The 19,697-nt window shown below is 36.9% G+C and overlaps 2 protein-coding genes across 9 annotated transcripts in view; one reads left to right on the top strand and one right to left on the bottom strand.

Annotated features, from left to right (window-relative positions):
• The window catches only part of ENKUR (enkurin, TRPC channel interacting protein), a 65,443-nt gene extending 60,569 nt beyond the window's left edge, over positions 1 to 4,874 (bottom strand). For 3 of the 5 annotated variants that reach the window (XR_015139659.1, XM_086334352.1, XM_086334354.1), the window contains exon 1: positions 4,170 to 4,863. Coding sequence is in view for 3 of the 5 variants with exons in the window: in XM_086334352.1 (XP_086190478.1) it covers positions 4,170 to 4,255 (86 nt within the window). In the remaining 2 variants the exon portion in view is untranslated. Of the gene's footprint in view, positions 1 to 4,169 lie in introns of all 5 variants that reach the window. The other 2 variants (XM_086334351.1, XM_086334355.1) reach the window with 2 other exon arrangements.
• Positions 4,518 to 19,471, top strand: THNSL1 (threonine synthase like 1). 4 transcript variants are annotated; one of them, XR_015139657.1, is made up of 3 exons: positions 4,518 to 4,874; positions 10,825 to 10,990; positions 12,230 to 14,589. XR_015139657.1 is itself a non-coding variant. In XM_086334350.1 (3 exons), exon 3 carries the CDS (start codon positions 12,278 to 12,280, stop codon positions 14,522 to 14,524), a length of 2,247 nt encoding a protein of 748 aa, XP_086190476.1. In that variant the 5' UTR covers positions 8,091 to 8,157; positions 10,825 to 10,990; positions 12,230 to 12,277; the 3' UTR covers positions 14,525 to 14,589. The 4 variants fall into 4 exon arrangements, 1 of the variants encoding a protein (XP_086190476.1); XR_015139658.1 differs by lacking the exons at positions 4,518 to 4,874; positions 12,230 to 14,589 and adding exons at positions 4,977 to 5,116; positions 18,502 to 19,471; XR_015139656.1 differs by lacking the exon at positions 4,518 to 4,874 and adding an exon at positions 4,977 to 5,116.
• Positions 19,472 to 19,697: the final 226 nt, after the last annotated feature.

Genomic DNA, 19,697 nt, shown 5'->3' with positions numbered 1-19,697 from the left:
TCCAGTTCTAAGTCGGTCCTACTTCCTGGTACAGCACTCAATCCCCTGTATCTTATGAGATTCACTCTGGTTGGTGGGAACATAAACTTTATCTGGCTCTGCTGCTTTCTGTTGGTTATTTCTCTGGCCTTGGTAGTTTCATCATACATGTGGACTGTCAACCAAAGACATCAGGGAAATCCTCCTGTATACTTCCATAATTTTCTATCTATGCAGTTCTCTCCTCTACAGTACTCTGTGCTATGAATTGTATATGGCTTGACCTCCTCAAGGAGAAGGAAATGGCAACCCACTCCAGTACTCTTGCCTGGAGAATCCCATGGATGGAGGAGCCTGGTGGGCTACAGTCCATGGGGTCGCAAAGAGTCGGACATGACTGAGCGACTTCCCTTTGACCTCAAATTCTGAATCCTGTCACTTTAACTCAGTGAAACTGCTGAATTTTGTTTTAATTTCTCTTTCCTGAACTTTTGTCTGGAGATTTTCTCCAGGGAGAATATTGGGACAATTGTAGGTCTTGTTTCCCTTCACTTAGGGATGACCGTTCTGTGCTGCTTATTGTTCAGTGTCTAAAAAACCATTGTTTTACATATATTTTCCTGGTGTTTTAATTGCTTAAGGTGAGAGGGTAAATTCCATTCTTGATTGGAAGCAGAAATTCAGCTACACCACTTTTAGTAACTTGTATTCTCACCTTACTATGTAGATAAGTTTGTGTGGAGAAACATTAAATTTTTTCTTGCTTTTAGAAGACTTTCCTCAACTTTGAACTCAATGGCTAGGAATTAATTACAGTCCAAAATGAATGAGCACATTAGATACCTTCAAGAAGTAATGTTCAATCCAAATCTGTGCCTTCAAATTCCCATGGAAACTGGAATTAGCATATATGATCTGACTAATCACCTTTTTTGAGGTAAAAAGGAGTGTGTATACTCACCTTTTTAAAAATTGCATCTTGTGATTCATTCCACTATTTTGTGTGTGAACTGAAAGCTTACCATGTCATAGAAAATAAGATATTTTATTCTATATGAATAATAACTTTTTCCAAATTACAAATTTTTAAAATGATGAAACTAATATAATGGTGTATGTCAATTATATCTCAATAACACAAGAATAAAGATCTATTAATAGGTTCCATTAATCTCAATTTTCCAAAAAAATTTTTATATATCTATGTATGAGTTGTAACTTGATTTTAACTTGATAGTGTGATTTCTTTTCATAATTAATATATGTAAAACTTACACTTTTTTTTGAATGAAAGATTTTTTCAATGCTATAGTGCTTTACAATTTTCAAATCATGCAAGTTTCACCCACATTTCATATAATTCCATAACAACCCTTTTGCCCTACCCTTGTATCCCCCTTCTCCCTGCCCCCCACCCCCACTGGTAACCACTAGTTTGTTCTTTTTATCTGTGAATCTGCTTCTTTTTTGTTTTCACTACTTTGTTGTATTTTTTAGACTCTACATTTAAGTGACGCCACAGTATTTGTCTTTCTCTGACTTATTACACAAAAAATAATGCTCTCCAAATCCATACATGTTGCTGCAAATGGCAAAATTCCATGTTTTTTTATAACTGAGTAGCAATCCATTGCATGTATATGTGTGTATATACATATACACACATCTTCTTTATCCATTCAGCTATTGATGAACACTGAGCTTGCTTCCATTACACTTTCAATAGTTGCATTTGATTCCATTTTCTAGATGGTGTGGTTTTATTGTAAAGATCTAGGGGTGACTCAGACAACTGGTCCTACTTTTTTATTACATGTGGGCTAAAGTTGTCATATTCAATAAACATACCATACTTATATTTTCTTGCCAATAGTCATGATATATTTAGTCATATTAAGTCTTTAGATAAACATTTCCATGGCAATTTATTTGAAATAGACCAAAAGTTGGTACAATCTGATGTTTCATTGAGTTTTTTTTTTAATTCTATTCGACTAGATGAACATCTGGTTAACTACTGCTATATGCTTGTTTTGTTTTAAAATTTCAGGCCAATATTATTACAGCACTTCTTAATCGTGTAGAACTTTAGACTGCTCATAGCTCACAGTTCAACTGGAAGAGGGTGTCCTTCATCCCACTTTGATTTCATATATCCATTTTCTAAATTCTCATTTAGCATCTGCATCTCTCATTAAGGTTTTCAACGATGTATGGTTTTATTGTTAACCAACACTTTAATGTTTATCTGTCAGTTCCCCAAGGAGACTGGAATCTCTGAGGTATGGGAGATCAGGTACCATCAATTGTGGTTTCCCCAAGGAATCTGCCTCTTTGTGAAAGCTGAACAATCATCTTCAAGACTTGCAAAGAGCTGCAGTGAACTTTCTTGAAACTGGGTATATAACTCAGTGATGCAAAGACTCATAGCTTAATATATTTCTTTCTTAGTAAGAATTCTTACTACTAATAAGGGAATTGGCTAAGGGTGATTGTGTTACTGTGAGGGCAATTTGTGTTACAGTGGAGACAGAGAATTGGTTAAAAGTTTTATTATGCTCTGTTTTTTATAAATTAGTGTCTTGCAAGCACGACATCTTATCGAATTAAAAACTCCTCTTGGTTGTTGCTGGCAGTGTAGGTTGACTTTACCCTAACACAAAGAGTTCTCTGGCATCACATTTGGATGCCTTCTATTCTTTTCACCATAAGTTAGTTTTTCCTACTTATTTCTTCAGAGTAAACCAAGGAGTTTGAGCTGTCACTGCAACATTACCCAAGGGTGATATTACACATTTGCCAACTAAATAAAGATTTTTCCTATAAAATTTCTTGAAAAAGCCACCTAGACACAGTAAAGCTTTTTAAATTTACCAATAAACAAAACACCTATTTAATAAACTATCTTAACATTCAAATTCAGGATTCTATGAAAAATATAATCTGCCAGTGGGTTACAGAGGAGGAGCTTTTATCTTGTACAATATACAGGAATTTTTGATTAAAACTCCATTCAGCAATAGTTAATTTGAACACTTCTCATAAACTCTGAAACTGTACCAAATCTTACTTTGAATTCCTATTTCCAATCTCTACTAGATTTTGAGAAGTTAATGGAAAACAAAATAGGTATTGGTCTGGTTAAAAAAAAGATACTCAGGCTTAAAAATGAAGGATCTGTCCACCTGTTGAAGATGTTAGGCACTCCAAGTAATTACTAAAAAAGAAAACTGACAATTAAGATCTGAAAGACCTTAAAGATTATCCAGTTTATGTAATTTTTTTTACAGATCAGAAAACAAATTTTAATAATGTATTCGAGATCACAAAACCAATCAGTTGCAGAGCCTAATTTTTTTGTTTTTAGCCCAGTGTGCTTTCAATGTAGTTTTGACTTGGAACAAGAAAAAGGAGAAAGATAAAGCTGCAAAATCCTAGAAGGAATGAGATTTTCCCTATTCTTTACCTTCTTTTGTCCCCAGAGATTTAAGTAAGTGCTAAGTTCCAGGTGAGTAACTGACAGGTTTACTGTCTGGTACCTTTTTGAAAATGTGGGGAGCTAAAGGGGTCCTAACACCTATATAAAAATCTTAACTCTATCACATATTTTTGGGTCTCTGTCAATCCATTCTTCTTTATATCAACTATCAGATCAAAAGAAGACCTTAGGCACTATCTTGTGCATTTGTTTCATCAATCAAAAAAAAGAGAGAGAGGCTCAGAAACAGAAATTTATATTTGACAATACTCGGGAAAAAATGGGTATTATCTTTCTTTAGAGAAAGCAGTGGTGTAGTCAGAAACAAAAGTGAATTCCTGAAACAAGATATCAAGTATCCTAATGCAGGATAATAAAATTGTGACTTCTCTTTTTTCAACACTAAGATATTTCAGGCTATGTTGCATACCATATCACACACGTACAATTAACTTACAATTACACACGTATGAACAAGAGGCTGACATAAGAAAATGGCTCTCTCACAGCACTGGTCCACCATCTCCCTGAATTATGAAGAGCTAAATACTTATATTTCGCAACTCCTTCTTTAAGAAGCTATCACCCAAGACTACTTCACTGAGATAGAAATAATCTCGTTTTGAAAGTCATACGACGCTTACTTAATCCTGAAATGGGACAATTCTTCTCCATTCTTGTTTCAAGTGATAATCGTTGCTTACGCACATACCTAGGAGGCTGTGGAGGCTCCTTCCAGTCACTGGGTATGAGGTTATAAATGCTCTCAGAAGGGCCCGTTGGATCCATGGCCACCATACGAGTCCTGAAAACTACTTAGCTTTTTTCTCACTATAGCAATATCTCCATCCCTTTCTTCACAGCTTGTCCTTTCCTCTCCTACCCTCTTGCCTTCTCAAGGAACGAACGTTTCTTTCACGCAATTTCCCCGCGACCTCTTCTTCGAGTCCTCTCTCGGCAAGAAAGTAAAATACCCCTTCTACGACTCTTGGGCTAGCTTAGCGTTGTTGACAGCACGACTGCCGTGGAAACAGTAACTAGGCAACGAGGAAGTGGCGTCGCAATCTAGTTTTCCAAACTTTCCTTTCGCAACGGCTCCTTTTCTGTCAGAGAAGCTCAACGTGAAAACCACAGTTTATATGTACCTTTGGGAGTAAAGGGGTGGAAAATGGCGTCCCCTTGAAAATGTTGCTCTTTTCTCTGTGTATTTGGGAAAAAAAGATAAATTCTACCACAGACAAACGGGAAATTGTGCCGATGTGCACGCGTCACACGATACTCTCATCCACATGCGTGACCCTGTGGAGCGGGGCGAGCGACTGAGGCCACGCTGACGCACGTCCGACGTGAAGAACAGGACGAGGGAGGGAGGGGCCTAGGATCGAGTGGGTGAGGCGCAGGACGAGTCGCTTACCAGGTACTGGGCAGCTCGGGGGTGGGCGTGGCGCGCGAACGCGGAGGACAGCCCTTGCGCAGGCGCAGAGGCCGCTGCGCTGGTTGGGGCGAGGGGGACCTCACGAGGCCTGGGTCCTGGGCTGTGGGCCATCAGGGGCAGGAGTCCGAGGTGCGGGACTGTGTCCCGAGGCGGCGCTGGCGGCTCCCGGAAGCTCTTTCCCATTTCCTTTCCTTTCCCCCCGTCTTCTCAGTGAGATTTCCTTGGTGAGTTATTTGAGGAGAAAGGGAAACTGTAGAATCAGTCCGTTCCCATCGCATGCCCTTTTCCGGTTCGTGTCTTCCCCTGTGCGCTACTGGGCGGTGATCCCAGCAATTTGGCCGCGCCCGCCTTCCCGGCCGCTTGCGTCCCGCGCTCAGCCGTGCGGCCCCCGGTGCGAGCGCTCAGGACAGCTCCCCTCGTCCTCCCCTCGGCCACCTGTCTCCCTTCCTCTCGCGCCTCGCTGCTTCTCCCCCTGTTTACCTCTTTATCGGGCCCCTCCTCTTAGGGCTTGACTTTGTTTTCTAAGCAAGCAGCCTAAACCAGAAGAATCCTTTTAAACGGGCCTTTGAATTTTATGCTCCTCCCTTTTTTTTTTCTGGCGTCCCTTTTTGAAAATAGTCTTGGGAGCGGTTTTATTCCGTTTGATCCGTGTGGTTTTCCACGAACCTACCGATTCCCATATTGACTGCTGAAAGACTCTCATTTGGCAATCCAGAGGCTCTGAAAGACATTTTGGCAATATGGTTCTGACCAACCTTATAGAAGCCAGTCTGCCCAAAGGGAGTAAGGATGCTTGAAGATAAGAGGCCAGTTTTGGCCCTGTCACTCCCAGGGTGCCCGGTGGTGGAGACAAAGCAGCATGGTAGCTTGGTTGACTTAAAAGAGTTTATTGGCTCTGCCTTCTGAGATGGTCCATGCTCTGTCTGTAGAGTTTCGTTTCTCACTAAATAAATCCAGTTTTTACCTAAAACAAAGTTTGCTGAATGTGTAGGTGCCTATCATCTTGGGCTCTTGGTGAATTTCAGTAGATAAGAATAAACTTAGTTTTTTCTTATCCAGTTGGTCAGGTTTCTATTTTTTTATCCCAGGCGTTTAACAAACATTTTATTTCCGATGAATGGCACCTTGGGGTTGATGGTTCTGTTCTTCACGTCAGATTTTCTGTTTACAAAATATTTGTATGTATATGCCGCTTTGCCCTTTTCCTTTCCATTTTTGAGTATTTCATGTTTTTGGTTATTTTTGCTTAGCTTGTGTAGAGAATAATTCTCTTCTCTATATGTGCTAAGATTTGAACCGAGGACTTGGAATGATAATAGTTAGCCAAATGGACAGTCCTTGGCCAAAGTTTGTAACATTTCTAATTAGAAGGAACACTTAAGGACTCTTTATGTTTATCAGTTCCTGAAAGAGCCAATAAGGGCAAAGCATGGTTTCTCTAGGTAGTAAGTACCCACTGGCCTCAGTTAGTCTTGACTTTGTTGTTACTGAATACAGAAATTTCACTGATGTCAGTGTATTTATATGGTTTTAAAAATACTGAACAGAATTTAAAGTCTCACTGTAGTATATTTAGTATACAGTCTTAGGGAAGTTGTTAAATCATTTGGAAAGGAACTTTTTTCCCCTTTAGGTATTGGTCTGTAATTCTTGGCTTTTGAAAGCATGTTTACAAAGAATATGTTCCTGATTTTTCTAATTCACTCAAAATGGCAGTCCTGTTCAAGGAAATGCCTATGTACAGTATGTCCACATAGAATTAGTGTTGGTGTGCCATCAGAGGTAGTGAACCTTTTCTGTAAACGGCTCGATAATAAATATTTTAGGGCTTTGCAGGCGAGTTGTATTCTTCTGAAACTACTTAAGCACTACCATTATAGCTCCAAAACAACCAAAGACAATACTTAAGAAATGGAAAAAAAAAATGAATGAGCAAAGTTTTTTTCCCATGAAACATAATTTACAAAAACAGGGGTGAGCTACATTTGGCCTGTGGGTTATAGTTTGCATGGACACCTTATATGAATGGTTGTACATACAAATTAGTTTTTTTTTTTTTTTACTAAGGATTATTTCAGTATACTTAGATGAATAAAATGGTCAGAGGTGGGAGTAGAAATAGGACAGCTGGGAGGAAAATAAACCCTTTCTAAAGACATAGTCTTCACAATATTTTTCTAAGTTATAGAATTACAAAGAGTACTTAATCATTTGAATAAGATATTCAAAACCTTTAAGAGAATATTTAATAGCAAAAGACTAACAACAGAAAAGGCTTAGTTGGCTTTGATTCTAAAATAAAGGCAAAGATGAGTGGTGAATTTGGAAAATGATTGTAAGAGCCCTGTGATTACCACGTGGCACTGAAGTGTGGGTCTTCCACCACGCTATTTCAGTCAGCTAATTACCTGGAGGGCTTGTTTAGAGGATTTTTACGTATTAAAAGCAAAGCTTCTAACCTTCTGCTGGTTAGTTTATATCCCAGTATATTTGCATTTTTTCTTATTACTTATGGGAAAACAGCATTGCTGTAAAAATGCAGCAATTTTTAAGAATATTTTAAAACCTTAGAATATCTTTCTTCATAAAATAGTGGACTAGATTTAGTCATTCTTAGAAATTTAATTAGAGATTGTATTAAAACAGGATGACAGGATGACAAGTATAATCATTGCACAAATATTTTCAAAAGTTCATTGAACTGTAGCCAGTTCTCATTGTGAAACGAAATATTTTAAATGGGTGACAAATGCTAAATCATTTTCACTAAATAGATTTTGAAAGTTTACCAGAAGTATTGAAAACTAGGTAATTTTATAATGGAATTGAAATTTTCTGGACTATTTTGGAAGTAAAAATTGATGCACTTATAATTTTGATTATCAATCATCTAGTGTAAGCACAGGAAAATATCACTGTAAATACTTTGCTAAAAGGTAATATGTATTTCTTGTTTAAAAATGTAACTTTGTTAGCATTCTTAGAAAATAATTTTAAAATGTGTTAAAAGTGGTTTCTGTACTTTCTTTCCCTTGAAGTCTATATTCAGTTTTGATCAGCTTGCCACAGTAAAATTGTTAAAGTTCATACCTCGAGGTCACACAGTATTTAATATGTACATGTGGACATTCTGTTTCTGTTTTTTAAAGTTCTTGCTGTGATACTGACACATCACTACCTTTTCATTTGTCTCTGATAAGGTCTTTTATGTCTAAGAAGTATCTGCTGGAACTAGTGGATCAAAAAACTACACTATAAGCGACTAGTAAGAAAACCTGTTTTAAAATTATTAATGTGTAATGGAGTGGTATACATCGTCCATCCCCTGAAGAATTAGAGAGTTTACTAAAATACTTTTGTATAGAACTTGGGTCTACACCAATTATTTGCAAACATCAATAATTCAGTAAAACCTGAGTACTTTACAGTCAAGAGATTTGGTCTTTAAGTACTGGTTTTGTTTCTTGACTCTTATGTGATTGACTCCCATTTTAATTTGAAATAGTTCTGTTCTTTGGCTGAAGAAAAATTGCCTGTTCATGACCCCTTTACTGAAAAACATATTAAAATATAAGTAAATGAAAAACACCTTATAATATGGCTTTGAATCATAAAGGAACATGATTTGCAGTCGGTCCTCACTTTTCACAAGTTCTCTATTTGTGAATTCTACTTGCTAAAATTTATTTATAACCCCAAATTAATGCTTACAGCACTTCTGCAGTCACTCATGGCCACATGCATGAGTGGTGAAAAATTTGAGTCATGAGATATGCATGTTTCAAATTGGGGTCAAATAAGGTGATGCTTTGCCTTCTTGTTTCAGCTCCTACTGTAAACAAGGGTCTTTTTTGAATTCTATTTAAGGGCCACATGTTTTGCATTTTTGTGCTTCTGGTTGCTGGTTTTGTTTAAAATGGCCCCCAAGCAGAGGGCTGAAGTGCTGCCTTGTGTTCCTAAGGCAGTGAGGCCACCATGTGCCTTACAGAGAAAATGTGTGCATTAGATAAGTTTCCTTCAGGCATGTATTAAAGTCTGAGTTCAGTGGTAGTGAATCATTATGTGTATATTAAATAAGATGTCTTTAAGCAGAAACACACATAAAACATTATGTATTGATCAGTTGGCAAAAATATTGTAACCAGAGGCTCACAAGAACCTAGGAACAGTGTGTTTCCCCCAGAAGCAGTGGTTCAGTGTTCACTAATTTGTATTCATGGTGACCTGATAGACTTAACTACCATGAATAATGAGTACTGACTATTACCTCTTAAGTAAAAATTCAGTTTCCAGATAAAAGTTAGATGTCATGGGCATTATTCCATCTTCTCTTGCAGTTTGGTTGGCCTACAGGATGTTGAAACCCTAAAATTAGTTTGTGTCTGGATGTTACAAAACAAAATTTAGTATGTAACTTCTTTAATTTTCTTTAAAATGATAATATTTGTTACATGTTAGAGCACTTTATAAGCTAGTGTCAGGAAGATTTTTATGGTGAAATAGTATTGATACTGAATTGATAAATTGAACTGTCACAATTTTCTACTTTGAATTCGTATAAAACAAAGGAAGAGTAAGGTTACAAAGGATAAGGTGAAGTTAACATGCATTAACGCTTGTGTTAGTCTTTTGCTTTTAATGAAGTTGGTGTTAAGCATTGTAGCAACCAACCTAAAGTGGAAAAGATCAGATAAAAAATTTAGTGTCCATAAAAACAAACCAGCTACTCAGGTAATACACAATTATTAGCAATACAGATGTCAGAAATTTCTGCATTGGGAACTAAAAAAGATGATACTCTGTGATATTATAAGCAAAAGCTACCTATTAAGCAGGCTGCTTAATGTAGTGTCCTCAAAATAATTAGTGTTAAAGAATAGTACCAGAATAAAAGTAGTTTAATAAAAGAAATTGCTGATGGGGTTCAAGTGTACAGTTCTCTGACCCTTTGTTTACTTCAGGGAAAGGATTAACCTGTGCCCAATATGGATGAGTGCCCCTTGTTTTCTCTGAAGGTTTATAAACAAGAGCTTCCCTGGTGGCTCAGATGGTAAAGAATCCGCCTCCAATGCAAGAGGCCTGGGTTCAATCCCTGGGTCAGCAAGTTCCCCTGGAGAAGGGAATGGCTGCCCAATCCAATATTCTTGCCTGAAGAATTCCACGGACAGAGGAGCCTGGCGGGCTACAGTCCATAGAGTCGCAAAGAGCCAGACACAACTGAGTGACTAACACAGACTAACACTAGCCCCTTGTTTTCTCTGAAGGTTTATAAACAAACCAAACTATGAAAAAAAAAAAAAAAAGAAGCCTAGTTCTGTGTCTAGATATTCTGATTCAATTTATATGTTTTTAGTCTTTTATCACTGAGTGACAGTGGTTAATATTACTATATAAATGAATATTCTTATGTGCCTATCGCCATGCTATATGTTTGAATTTATTATAAATCATTTAAATAGCCAAGAGGTACCCATGTGTGGCAGACACTTTATCTGCACTCTTTATAGTCGATATTACAGCCAAATCATGATTCAGATGGATAAACAATCTAAAAGAGTAATTCAGATACTTACTTCACACTTTTTAGTCCACTGATTTCTTTCCATCTGATCACTGAACGTACAGTTAAATCATTAAAATTTTAGATGTCATTGTGTAAACTTACATTATCATTTCATTATAGTATCTTGTATATTGCTTGATGGCAGAAATTCAGTACTGTTTAGTAAAATTCTTTCTTATCGTAAGATACACATATTGGAAAATAGTATCTTAATCTTTCAATAATAGCTTTAGGGAACCATGCAAAGGGTCAGTTTATTATTTTTCTGTACTTAAAAAATTCCAATTGGACATTTTAACAATAGACTATCTGTGGAATTTAATGACACAGTATGCAGTTATGATTAATTTCAATTTTTTTCCATTATAGACTCCACTTTTTGCAAAGACTGAGTTTGCTTCAGCATCCACAAACTCTTCACCTCAGATTGGTTCCTGTGTGTTTTTGTTTGCAAGTCAGCAGGAGTTAAGCATATACCAGCTGAAAAGCCAAATAAGGAAATGCATCCCTTCTTCCAGCAGTTCTAAGTTAACTTGTAAGTTAAATTCAGTGTAAGCTGAAAATGGTTTAAATGTTTTATTAGAAAACACAGTTTGAGTAGCATGAATGATCAGAATAGTAAAGAACGAAAAGTTTTCGGAACGTGTCTAAACACACCATCTAATGTTTAATAGTTGCCTATTGGTTGTACCACGGAATATGTGGAAAGTCTCACTACATGCCTGTAAAGTTACTCTAATCACTTTAAATAAATATTGTAGCAGTTATTAAATTGTACTTTACATATGACTAAACGTCTCACCTGTCTGGCACACATCTGGTGTTTTAACAGTGAGTGTATTTCCAAAGACAGGGATCTGATCAGTACGGGGAATTACAGAGCTTCTCCAGATGCCAGCATGAATTTGTCCTCTTATCAATGGAAACATTCCTGAGGGTTTTTTTGCTATCACTCTGGAGTCTGGGATTTGAGTTGTGTCTCCACTGGTGATGTTTATAGGAAAGAAATGAACGTGATGGTCCGAGTCAGAGAAAGTTATAGATCTGTAGCCTTTGAGTTTGTTGTCGATTATCCATTTTTCTTAAGTATTTACATAATGTTATATCTTTCACTAGCTTTTTTTATAAGCTAGTGAAAAACATGAAAAACATGTAAGAATGATTTTTAACAGTATGCATGTAAAAGGCATGTAAGAAAGAAAAGGTCATGCCTTTGTTCTATATATAATTGTTCTTTGGAAAATTCTTTAAGCATTGTATAAGCAAATATTTTATTCTGGTTTCTTGTTGTGAATTCTTTGACTAAGAAATTTATGAGTAACACGATAGTCTATCAACATGTTCATATAACTAATGAGAAATACAGAGACTATTCAGCTTTTTGAATTGCAAGTATATAGCATCCCAACTCCAAGTAATCCTTATTTACTTGGGTTACAAACCATGAGACATTTTTCATTATAGGAAAAGAAATAGTAATTTGATTTAGTATCTTTTTAAAAAAAGTATCTATGATACAACATTCTCAGAATAAAGTTTCTGTTGCTCATAGTTACAAATGATTACTCACTTTCTTGAGACTTGAAAAGATTACTAAAAAGATAATATGTAATATATGAGAATTTAGGTTTGGATAATTTTTTAATGCCATATAAAATTCAGAAGAATTTTAAGTTTATGTACTGTGGGCATGATTCTACTTAATCCTATTGGTATGTTAAGCCTATTGAAATTAGTAACTAAATGTCTTTCCTTGTCTTTATGTTTTGAAAAGGGCCAAAGCCAGTTTTTCTTTTGGCTTGGGCAGCAAAGTGAAAAGAGAATGCTCCACTTTAAGCGATGTCAGCTTCTGAAACAGATAGCTCAGAAATGCTTGTCTCGCATCCATGTGAAAACAGATAAACATCCACAGCTACTTCTTTCGAGAACCTTTGCACTTGCAGAATTAAGGAAGTCATGGCATTCCATCTACTCTCTTGTTGGAGACAAAAATATTATCCTGATGGGACCTCCCGGTGCTGGGAAAACAACAGTAGGCAGAATAATAGGCCAGAAACTGGGTTGTTGTGTCATCGATGTGGATGATGATATCCTTGAAAAAACCTGGAATATGAGTGTGTCTGAAAAATTGCAGGATGTTGGTAATGAGCAATTTTTAGAAGAGGAAGGAAAAGCCGTGTTAAACTTCTCTGCATCTGGAAGTGTGATTTCCCTTACTGGGTCCAACCCAATGCATGATGCTAGCATGTGGCATCTAAAGAAAAACGGAATAATTGTTTATCTGGATGTACCTCTACTAGATATAGTCAGTCGTCTAAAATTAATGAAAACAGATAGGATTGTAGGTCAGAATTCTGGAACCTCTATGAAGGACTTACTGAAGTTTAGAAGACAGTACTATAAGAAGTGGTACGATACTCGTGTTTTTTGTGAAAGTGGGGCTTCCCCGGAGGAGGTAGCCAACAAAGTGCTGAGTGCAGTTAAAAGATACCAAGATGTGGATTCAGAAACATTCATTTCCACAAGACACATTTGGCCTAAAGACTGTGAACAGAAAATTCCAACGAAATTCTTTAGTGAAGCTGTGATTGAGGGGTTAGCTTCTGACGGTGGACTTTTTGTTCCTGAGAAGGAGTTTCCAAAGTTAAACTGTGGGGAGTGGAAAAGCCTGGTAGGAGCAACATACATAGAAAGAGCACAGATACTTCTGGAAAAATGTATACATCCTGCTGACATACCTGCTGCCAAGCTGGGAGAAATGATTGAAACTGCTTATGGGGAAAACTTTACCTGCTCAAAAATCGCCCCTGTCAGGCACCTGTCAGGCAACCAGTTCATCCTGGAGTTGTTTCATGGACCAACGGGATCATTTAAAGATCTGTCTTTACAGCTCATGCCCCATCTTTTTGCACACTGTATTCCACCAAGTTGCAATTTTATGATACTTGTAGCCACCTCAGGAGACACTGGAAGTGCAGTCTTAAATGGCTTTAGTCGTCTTAATAAGAATGACAAGCAGAGAATAGCCGTGGCCACATTTTTTCCTGAAGACGGAGTCAGTGATTTTCAAAAAGCACAAATAATTGGCAGTCAGAATGAAAATGGATGGGCGGTAGGTGTCAAGTCAGATTTTGATTTCTGCCAGACATCTATAAAAAGAATTTTTCAAGATTCTGATTTTACTGGCTTTCTTGCTGTGGAATATGGAACTGTCTTAAGTTCAGCTAATTCCATAAACTGGGGCCGACTGCTTCCCCAAGTAGTTTATCATGCTTCTGCATACCTTGATCTCGTTAGCCAAGGATTTATTTCTTTTGGAAGCCCAGTTGATGTGTGTATTCCCACAGGAAACTTTGGTAACATTTTAGCAGCAGTGTATGCCAAAACCATGGGAGTCCCTATTCGAAAATTTATCTGTGCTTCTAATCAGAACCATGTTTTGACTGATTTTATAAAAACAGGACATTATGATATAAGGGAAAGAAAACTAGCACGGACCTTTTCACCAGCAATTGATATCCTCAAATCTTCAAACCTGGAACGACATTTACACCTGATGGCTAATAAAGATGGACAGTTAATGAGAAGACTGTTTAATCAGTTAGAAGAGGAGCATCACTTCCAGATAGAGAAGATCCTAGTTGAGAAACTTCAGCAGGATTTCGTGGCCGACTGGTGCTCCGAGGGAGAGTGCCTGGCAGCTATTCACTCTACCTACAACACTTCGGGGTACATTCTGGACCCACACACTGCAATTGCGAAAGTAGTTGCAGACAGAATGCAAGACAAAACTTGCCCAGTGATTGTATCCTCTACAGCTCATTACTCCAAGTTTGCACCTGCTATCATGCAGGCTTTAAAGATTAGAGAAATCAATCAGACTTCATCAAGTCAAGTTTACTTATTAAGTTCATACAATGCCTTACCTCCACCGCACGAGGCTTTATTAGAGAGAACAAAACAGCAAGAGAAGATGGAGCACCAGGTCTGTGTAGCTGATGTGAATGTCCTGAAGAATTATGTGGAAAAACTTGCACAAAATCAATTCATAGGAAAGTTTTCTGAGTAAAAGAAAAAAAAATTCTGGTGAAAAGCATGCAGTAATAAATCACAAAAGTTGATTTTGAGTACAAATAACATTTTGTTTTTTATGCGAATATGTATGTCTGTATATAGATCTGTTATCTTTTGGAATTTCAGTAGCCTCATCTCTAGGTCTGTCCATTGTCCCTACACATGCTTCTTGGATCCTTAATCTAGAAGTGACAGAAAGTAGCGTAATGCATGGACCCTTGTGCTGTGCTCTGCACCCATGTGGGATATATCAGTTTCTCTTCCCTCATCCCCACTTTTAAATGGACCAAAATGTCTGGTACTCTATCTGACACTTAAAATATTTCAGCATAGTTGTTACATAGTATATCTGTAACCATTATTAGTTCTTTATTGACTAGAAAGATAATGTACACTCTAATGGTTAACTTATTTAGAAGAAGTAGTAAACACATCTATTAAGAAATGGCTGGCATTTTTGACTCTCCTCAAATTCCATTTTGGACTATAATTAATTAAATGGATCCTAAACCATCCAGATTAGATAAGTGTTCCAGCCTTCACTCCCCTTGGGATGTGTATAGTTAAGGTGATGTAGTTTGAAAATCAAGACACAAGATTTAAATCTAGGATGTGATCATCAACAGAACTACCTAGTAGTAGATACAGAAATAAAATTGCATATCTGTTTCAAGAGAAAAGCTTTCCAAAATTCAGAGTATTTGAATAGTCTTAAGTATGGTTATAGTTATAGCAGTTTTCTTGTATTATTTGGACTCTATTCCTATATAATTTGTCTATTGTCTTTTCTTTCAGTGAACGTTGTCTTTTTTGGCAGCTAAAAGTACATACAATTGATGCACATATTTAGTGTTTCCTTCTTTGTAGTAACAATACATTATAATCATGATTTACATTTGTGAATTTCTTGAATGTTTGATTTCTGAATTAAAAGATTTGTCACTGAAAGGACCTGTTAGTGTAATGGACTACTCTCAACCACAAGATGGCATTCCTAACATAATTTGTCTTTGCTGATAATATTCTGTTTCATTTTCTGGGAGAACTACCTCCATAAAGAAACATATTGCAGGTTGTCAAGGAAAAAATTGTAAAAGTTTAATGAGCAGAAATGATTTGTTTAAAAATTTAAAAAATTAAACCAACTATGGTAACTTTGGCTCTCCAGCTTCTAAAAAGTACATTCTAAAACCAAAACTTGAAAACCAAGAGCAGTTACCAGAAAATAATGGAGGATTCAAAGTTCACTTATTCATGTATGTCCTAGTTATTTTATCATTTGCTTTTAAGGATAAGTGTTTCAATAACCGATATGTTTAGAAAACACATGTAAATTTTCCTGTGTGTATGAGAATGCACTGTTTTTCTGAAAGTGGGAGGGACAATTTTGTTTTTAAAAGACATGATTTTTGCCCACGAGACTGTAGTGAAGGAGACAATATGTAAAATTGAATCAGGTTCAACATAGAAGAGTTATTGCAAGACAGTTCATGAGAAAGTAAAAAGTAAGGGATACAGTCAAGAGCTGTCGGATTACCATGGGCCAATTAGAAAAGATGTCACAGAAGACACAGAAGCTTCTGTGAGTCCTGAAGGGTAGCAAGATTTTCTAGGTGAAAAGGAAGGGGAAGTACATTCTAGGTAGACAAGGGAAATAGGTACAGTGAGTTGCTCAAGAGAGCACATTCCTTTATCTCCAGTTCATTTGTTCTCTTATTTCATGCTTTCACTTTTTCTCAATACCAAGTCTAGCCCTTCCCTCTCAGCTAATGACCTTGCCTCAGTCAAGAGGAAATAAGCCATCAGTGAAGACATGGCTTCCTCTCACCAAGTGTCTAAATCTGCTGGACTCTTTGTCTCCTCACCTGCTTCCCCTGGATTGAATTGGATGATATTCCTTCCCGTGTGTCTTAGCTTCTGATCCTGTCGGAATACTCCCATCACTTGCTTCATCCACTCTCTCCTCTAGTGCTGCTTCAGCTTCTCCCCTCTCACGGGACCTTCCTTTCTATACCATTCAGATGCTCTCTTTTCACATCTTAAAAAGTGTAAGAGCAAAACAAGTCAACATCCACATTCCCCCACCATTCACTCTTTTATTTATGTTCCACTCAAGACCAAGCCTCTTCGAAAACAGTTGTCTACGTGTGTGGTCTCCACTTCCTTGCCTCTCGTGTTCTCCAGAATGTGTAAAGTGTGTGTACTGTTCAGGGAGGAGTAATAAAACAGAAATAAATGTGCTGCTCCCCACTTTGCTTTAGGAGTAGAACATGCCTCGTGTTTGACACCTGTTGTGGCTCCTATTTGATTACATTTGCTTCTCTCCCTCAGAAGTAACCACTATCCTAAATTTTCTCTTTATCATTTCCTTGTTTATATGTACAGTTTTGCCTCTTTTTAAATTTTATGTAAATGGAATCATACATATTCTTCCATGACTTTGTTTTATTCAGTAATTTTAAAATTTAACCATGCAGATGACAGAAGGCAAAGTTCATTAATTTTAATTGCTGTATAATATTCTATAGAATGAATGCCACAATCTATCCATTTATGTTAGTGGACATTTAAATGGTCTAATATTTATCTGTACTTGTGTCCAATAGGTATACTGTTTCATAAAATTTGTATTGAAGGCTAGTGAAAATGAACTTACAAACATCTGTGATTCTTTCTAATGGTATATAAAAATATATTTCATATCTTAGCTGTGTTAAAATAAAAATGTGTGGTTTATTTATAATATGAAAAATTATCAGTTCTTGAGCAATGGTTGTAATTTCTTCCTTTTCCAATCTTTGAAATTATTTTACAATGTCAAAAATATGGTGAATTTGTAAGATTTTTGAGAAAAAAGAAATGAGATTTTTAATTGGATATCAGTGAAAATAGTAAAATATTTTTTCATCAAAATAGACTTTAGAAAGTAATAAATTGTTCTGTTTGAAGTTTCTGTTAGATTTTAATAGCAATTCACTTCCAAAAACAATCACAACAAATACTGTTTCTCTCAATCCATTAGATCACTTAAAACATTTTCTAATTCAAACTACTTAAAGCATTAAGAAAAAGAAGTAGCTGTTTTCATATGAGCTGTTTTCACATGAGCCTCAAACTCATGGGAACATAAGTAATAGAGTTTTGTGCAGGAAGATGATTAAAGCCTGATGATCAAAGCCTGTGTATGAAATAGTTATTGGTGTGGGCCCTGTCTGTGTATTCCAGCCACTCTTTGAAACTTTAAAAACTTTAAAAACAAATAGCCTCCTTTAAAATCAGAGGTAGAATAAGCTCCTCTGGTTCAAAGAAAGCAAAGCCAAGCGATCTGTCAGTGTCATGGAGAAGGGACCTGTCAAACATAGGAAACCAAACCAACATCATGTACAGCAGTCCTCTGCTCAGTTGGCAAGATTTAGACCAGAGGCCTGTATCAAAAAGTTGTTTGCTTCCTACAGAAGGTGTATTTCTCAGTTCAGCTATTTTTCTATCTAAACTCTTTATTGCTGTCTGAGTTCTTGGGTCTTTCTTTATTTCAGTGGTGGTAACAATTGTCTTGAGCTGAGGTTCCATGTTCAGACATGGCACTACTTGTTCAGTTATCATCATAGACTTTATTGGGATTGTAATGGCCTATACAATGCACGGTTGCTAATGGCAGGTTGAGTTTCACTTACAAATATTAGGAGGGTTTATAATTTTAAATTACTTAAATCCACAAGGGGCTATCTTAAATCAATTCTTATATTTGGTGATGTAGCCCTGAAATTATTTGTTTTGAATTTTATTTACAAGGCTCAAATCAAATAGCTGAAGTTTTCAGAAAATAATTTTACTTGCTCTTGATGCTACCTTTTTTTCTGGGACTCTCTCCAATCTTTTTGAGGCTTTAAATATAGTTGGCTGACATAATATTAGGAAAAGGAGTACATCAAGGCTGTATATTGTCACCCTGCTTATTTAACTTATATGCAGAGTACATCATGAGAAATGCTGGGCTGGATGAAGCACAAGCTGGAATCAAGATTGCTGGGAGAAATATCAATTACCTCAGATATGCAGATGACACCACCCTTATGGCAGAAAGTGAAGAGGAACTAAAGAGCCTCTTGATGAAAGTGAAAGAGGAGAGTGAAAAAGTTGGCTTAAAGCTCAACATTCAGAAAACTAAGATCATAGCATCCAGTCCCATCACTTCATGGCAAATAGATGGGGAAACAGTGGCTGACTTTATTTTTGGGGGCTCCAAAATCACTGCAGACGGTGATTGCAGCCATGAAATTAAAAGATGCTACTCCTTGGAAGGAAAGCTATGACCAACCTACATAACATATTAAAAAGCAGAGACATTACTTTGTCAACACAGGTCCATCTAGTCAAGGCTATGGTTTTTCCAGTAGTCATGTATAGTTATGAGAGTTGGACTACAAAGAAAGCTGAGCGCCAAAGAATTGATGCTTTTGAACTGTGGTGTTGGAGAAGACTCTTTCGAGTCCCTTGGACTGCAAGGAGATCCAACCAGTCCATCCTAAAGGAGGTCAGTCCTGGGTTTTCATTGGAAAGACTGATGTTGAAGCTGAAGCTCCAATACATTGGCCACCTGATGCGAAGAACTGACTCATTTGAAAAGACCCCAATGCTGGGAAAGATTGAGGGCAGGAGGAGAAGGGGACAACAGAGGATGAGATGGTTGGATGGCATCACCGATTCAATGGACATGAGTTTGGGTGAACTCTAGGAGTTGGTGATGGACAGGGAGGCCTGGTGTGTTGCGGTTCATGGAGTTGCAAAGAGTCGGACATGACTGAGCAACTGAACTGACTGACATAATATTTAAACAACTTCCAAATCAACATGGGTCATACCAGAAAATACATCATTTCTTGTAAATTTCACATCTGTGTAGGGTTCTTCTCTATTAAAGTCATGTAATTTAATCCTAAAAGATCTAAATAGTGCATTTATTCACAGTATTCTGTATATTTTCCAGAAAAAGAGTCATCAGGTCAAAAGGTACCCCCTCTCCCCTTCAGTGTTGTAGCCTACTATGAAGAAATACAGAACATCTTTCTCTTGAGAAAAGTTGAGTATAATTATTTTACTGGCAGCAGAAAGAAGGAAAATATTAGTTTAAATTGGGTCAAGAGCATACAATTTCTACTGGCCAAAAG

This window comes from Bos grunniens, chromosome 13 (genome assembly GCF_055505025.1).
Source record: "Bos grunniens cultivar Pamir isolate PY7600 chromosome 13, Bosgru_T2T1.0, whole genome shotgun sequence".
NCBI lineage: Eukaryota > Metazoa > Chordata > Mammalia > Artiodactyla > Bovidae > Bos > Bos grunniens.
Note: the sequence above shows the minus strand (reverse complement) of the source record. Positions and strands in the feature narration are given on the sequence as shown.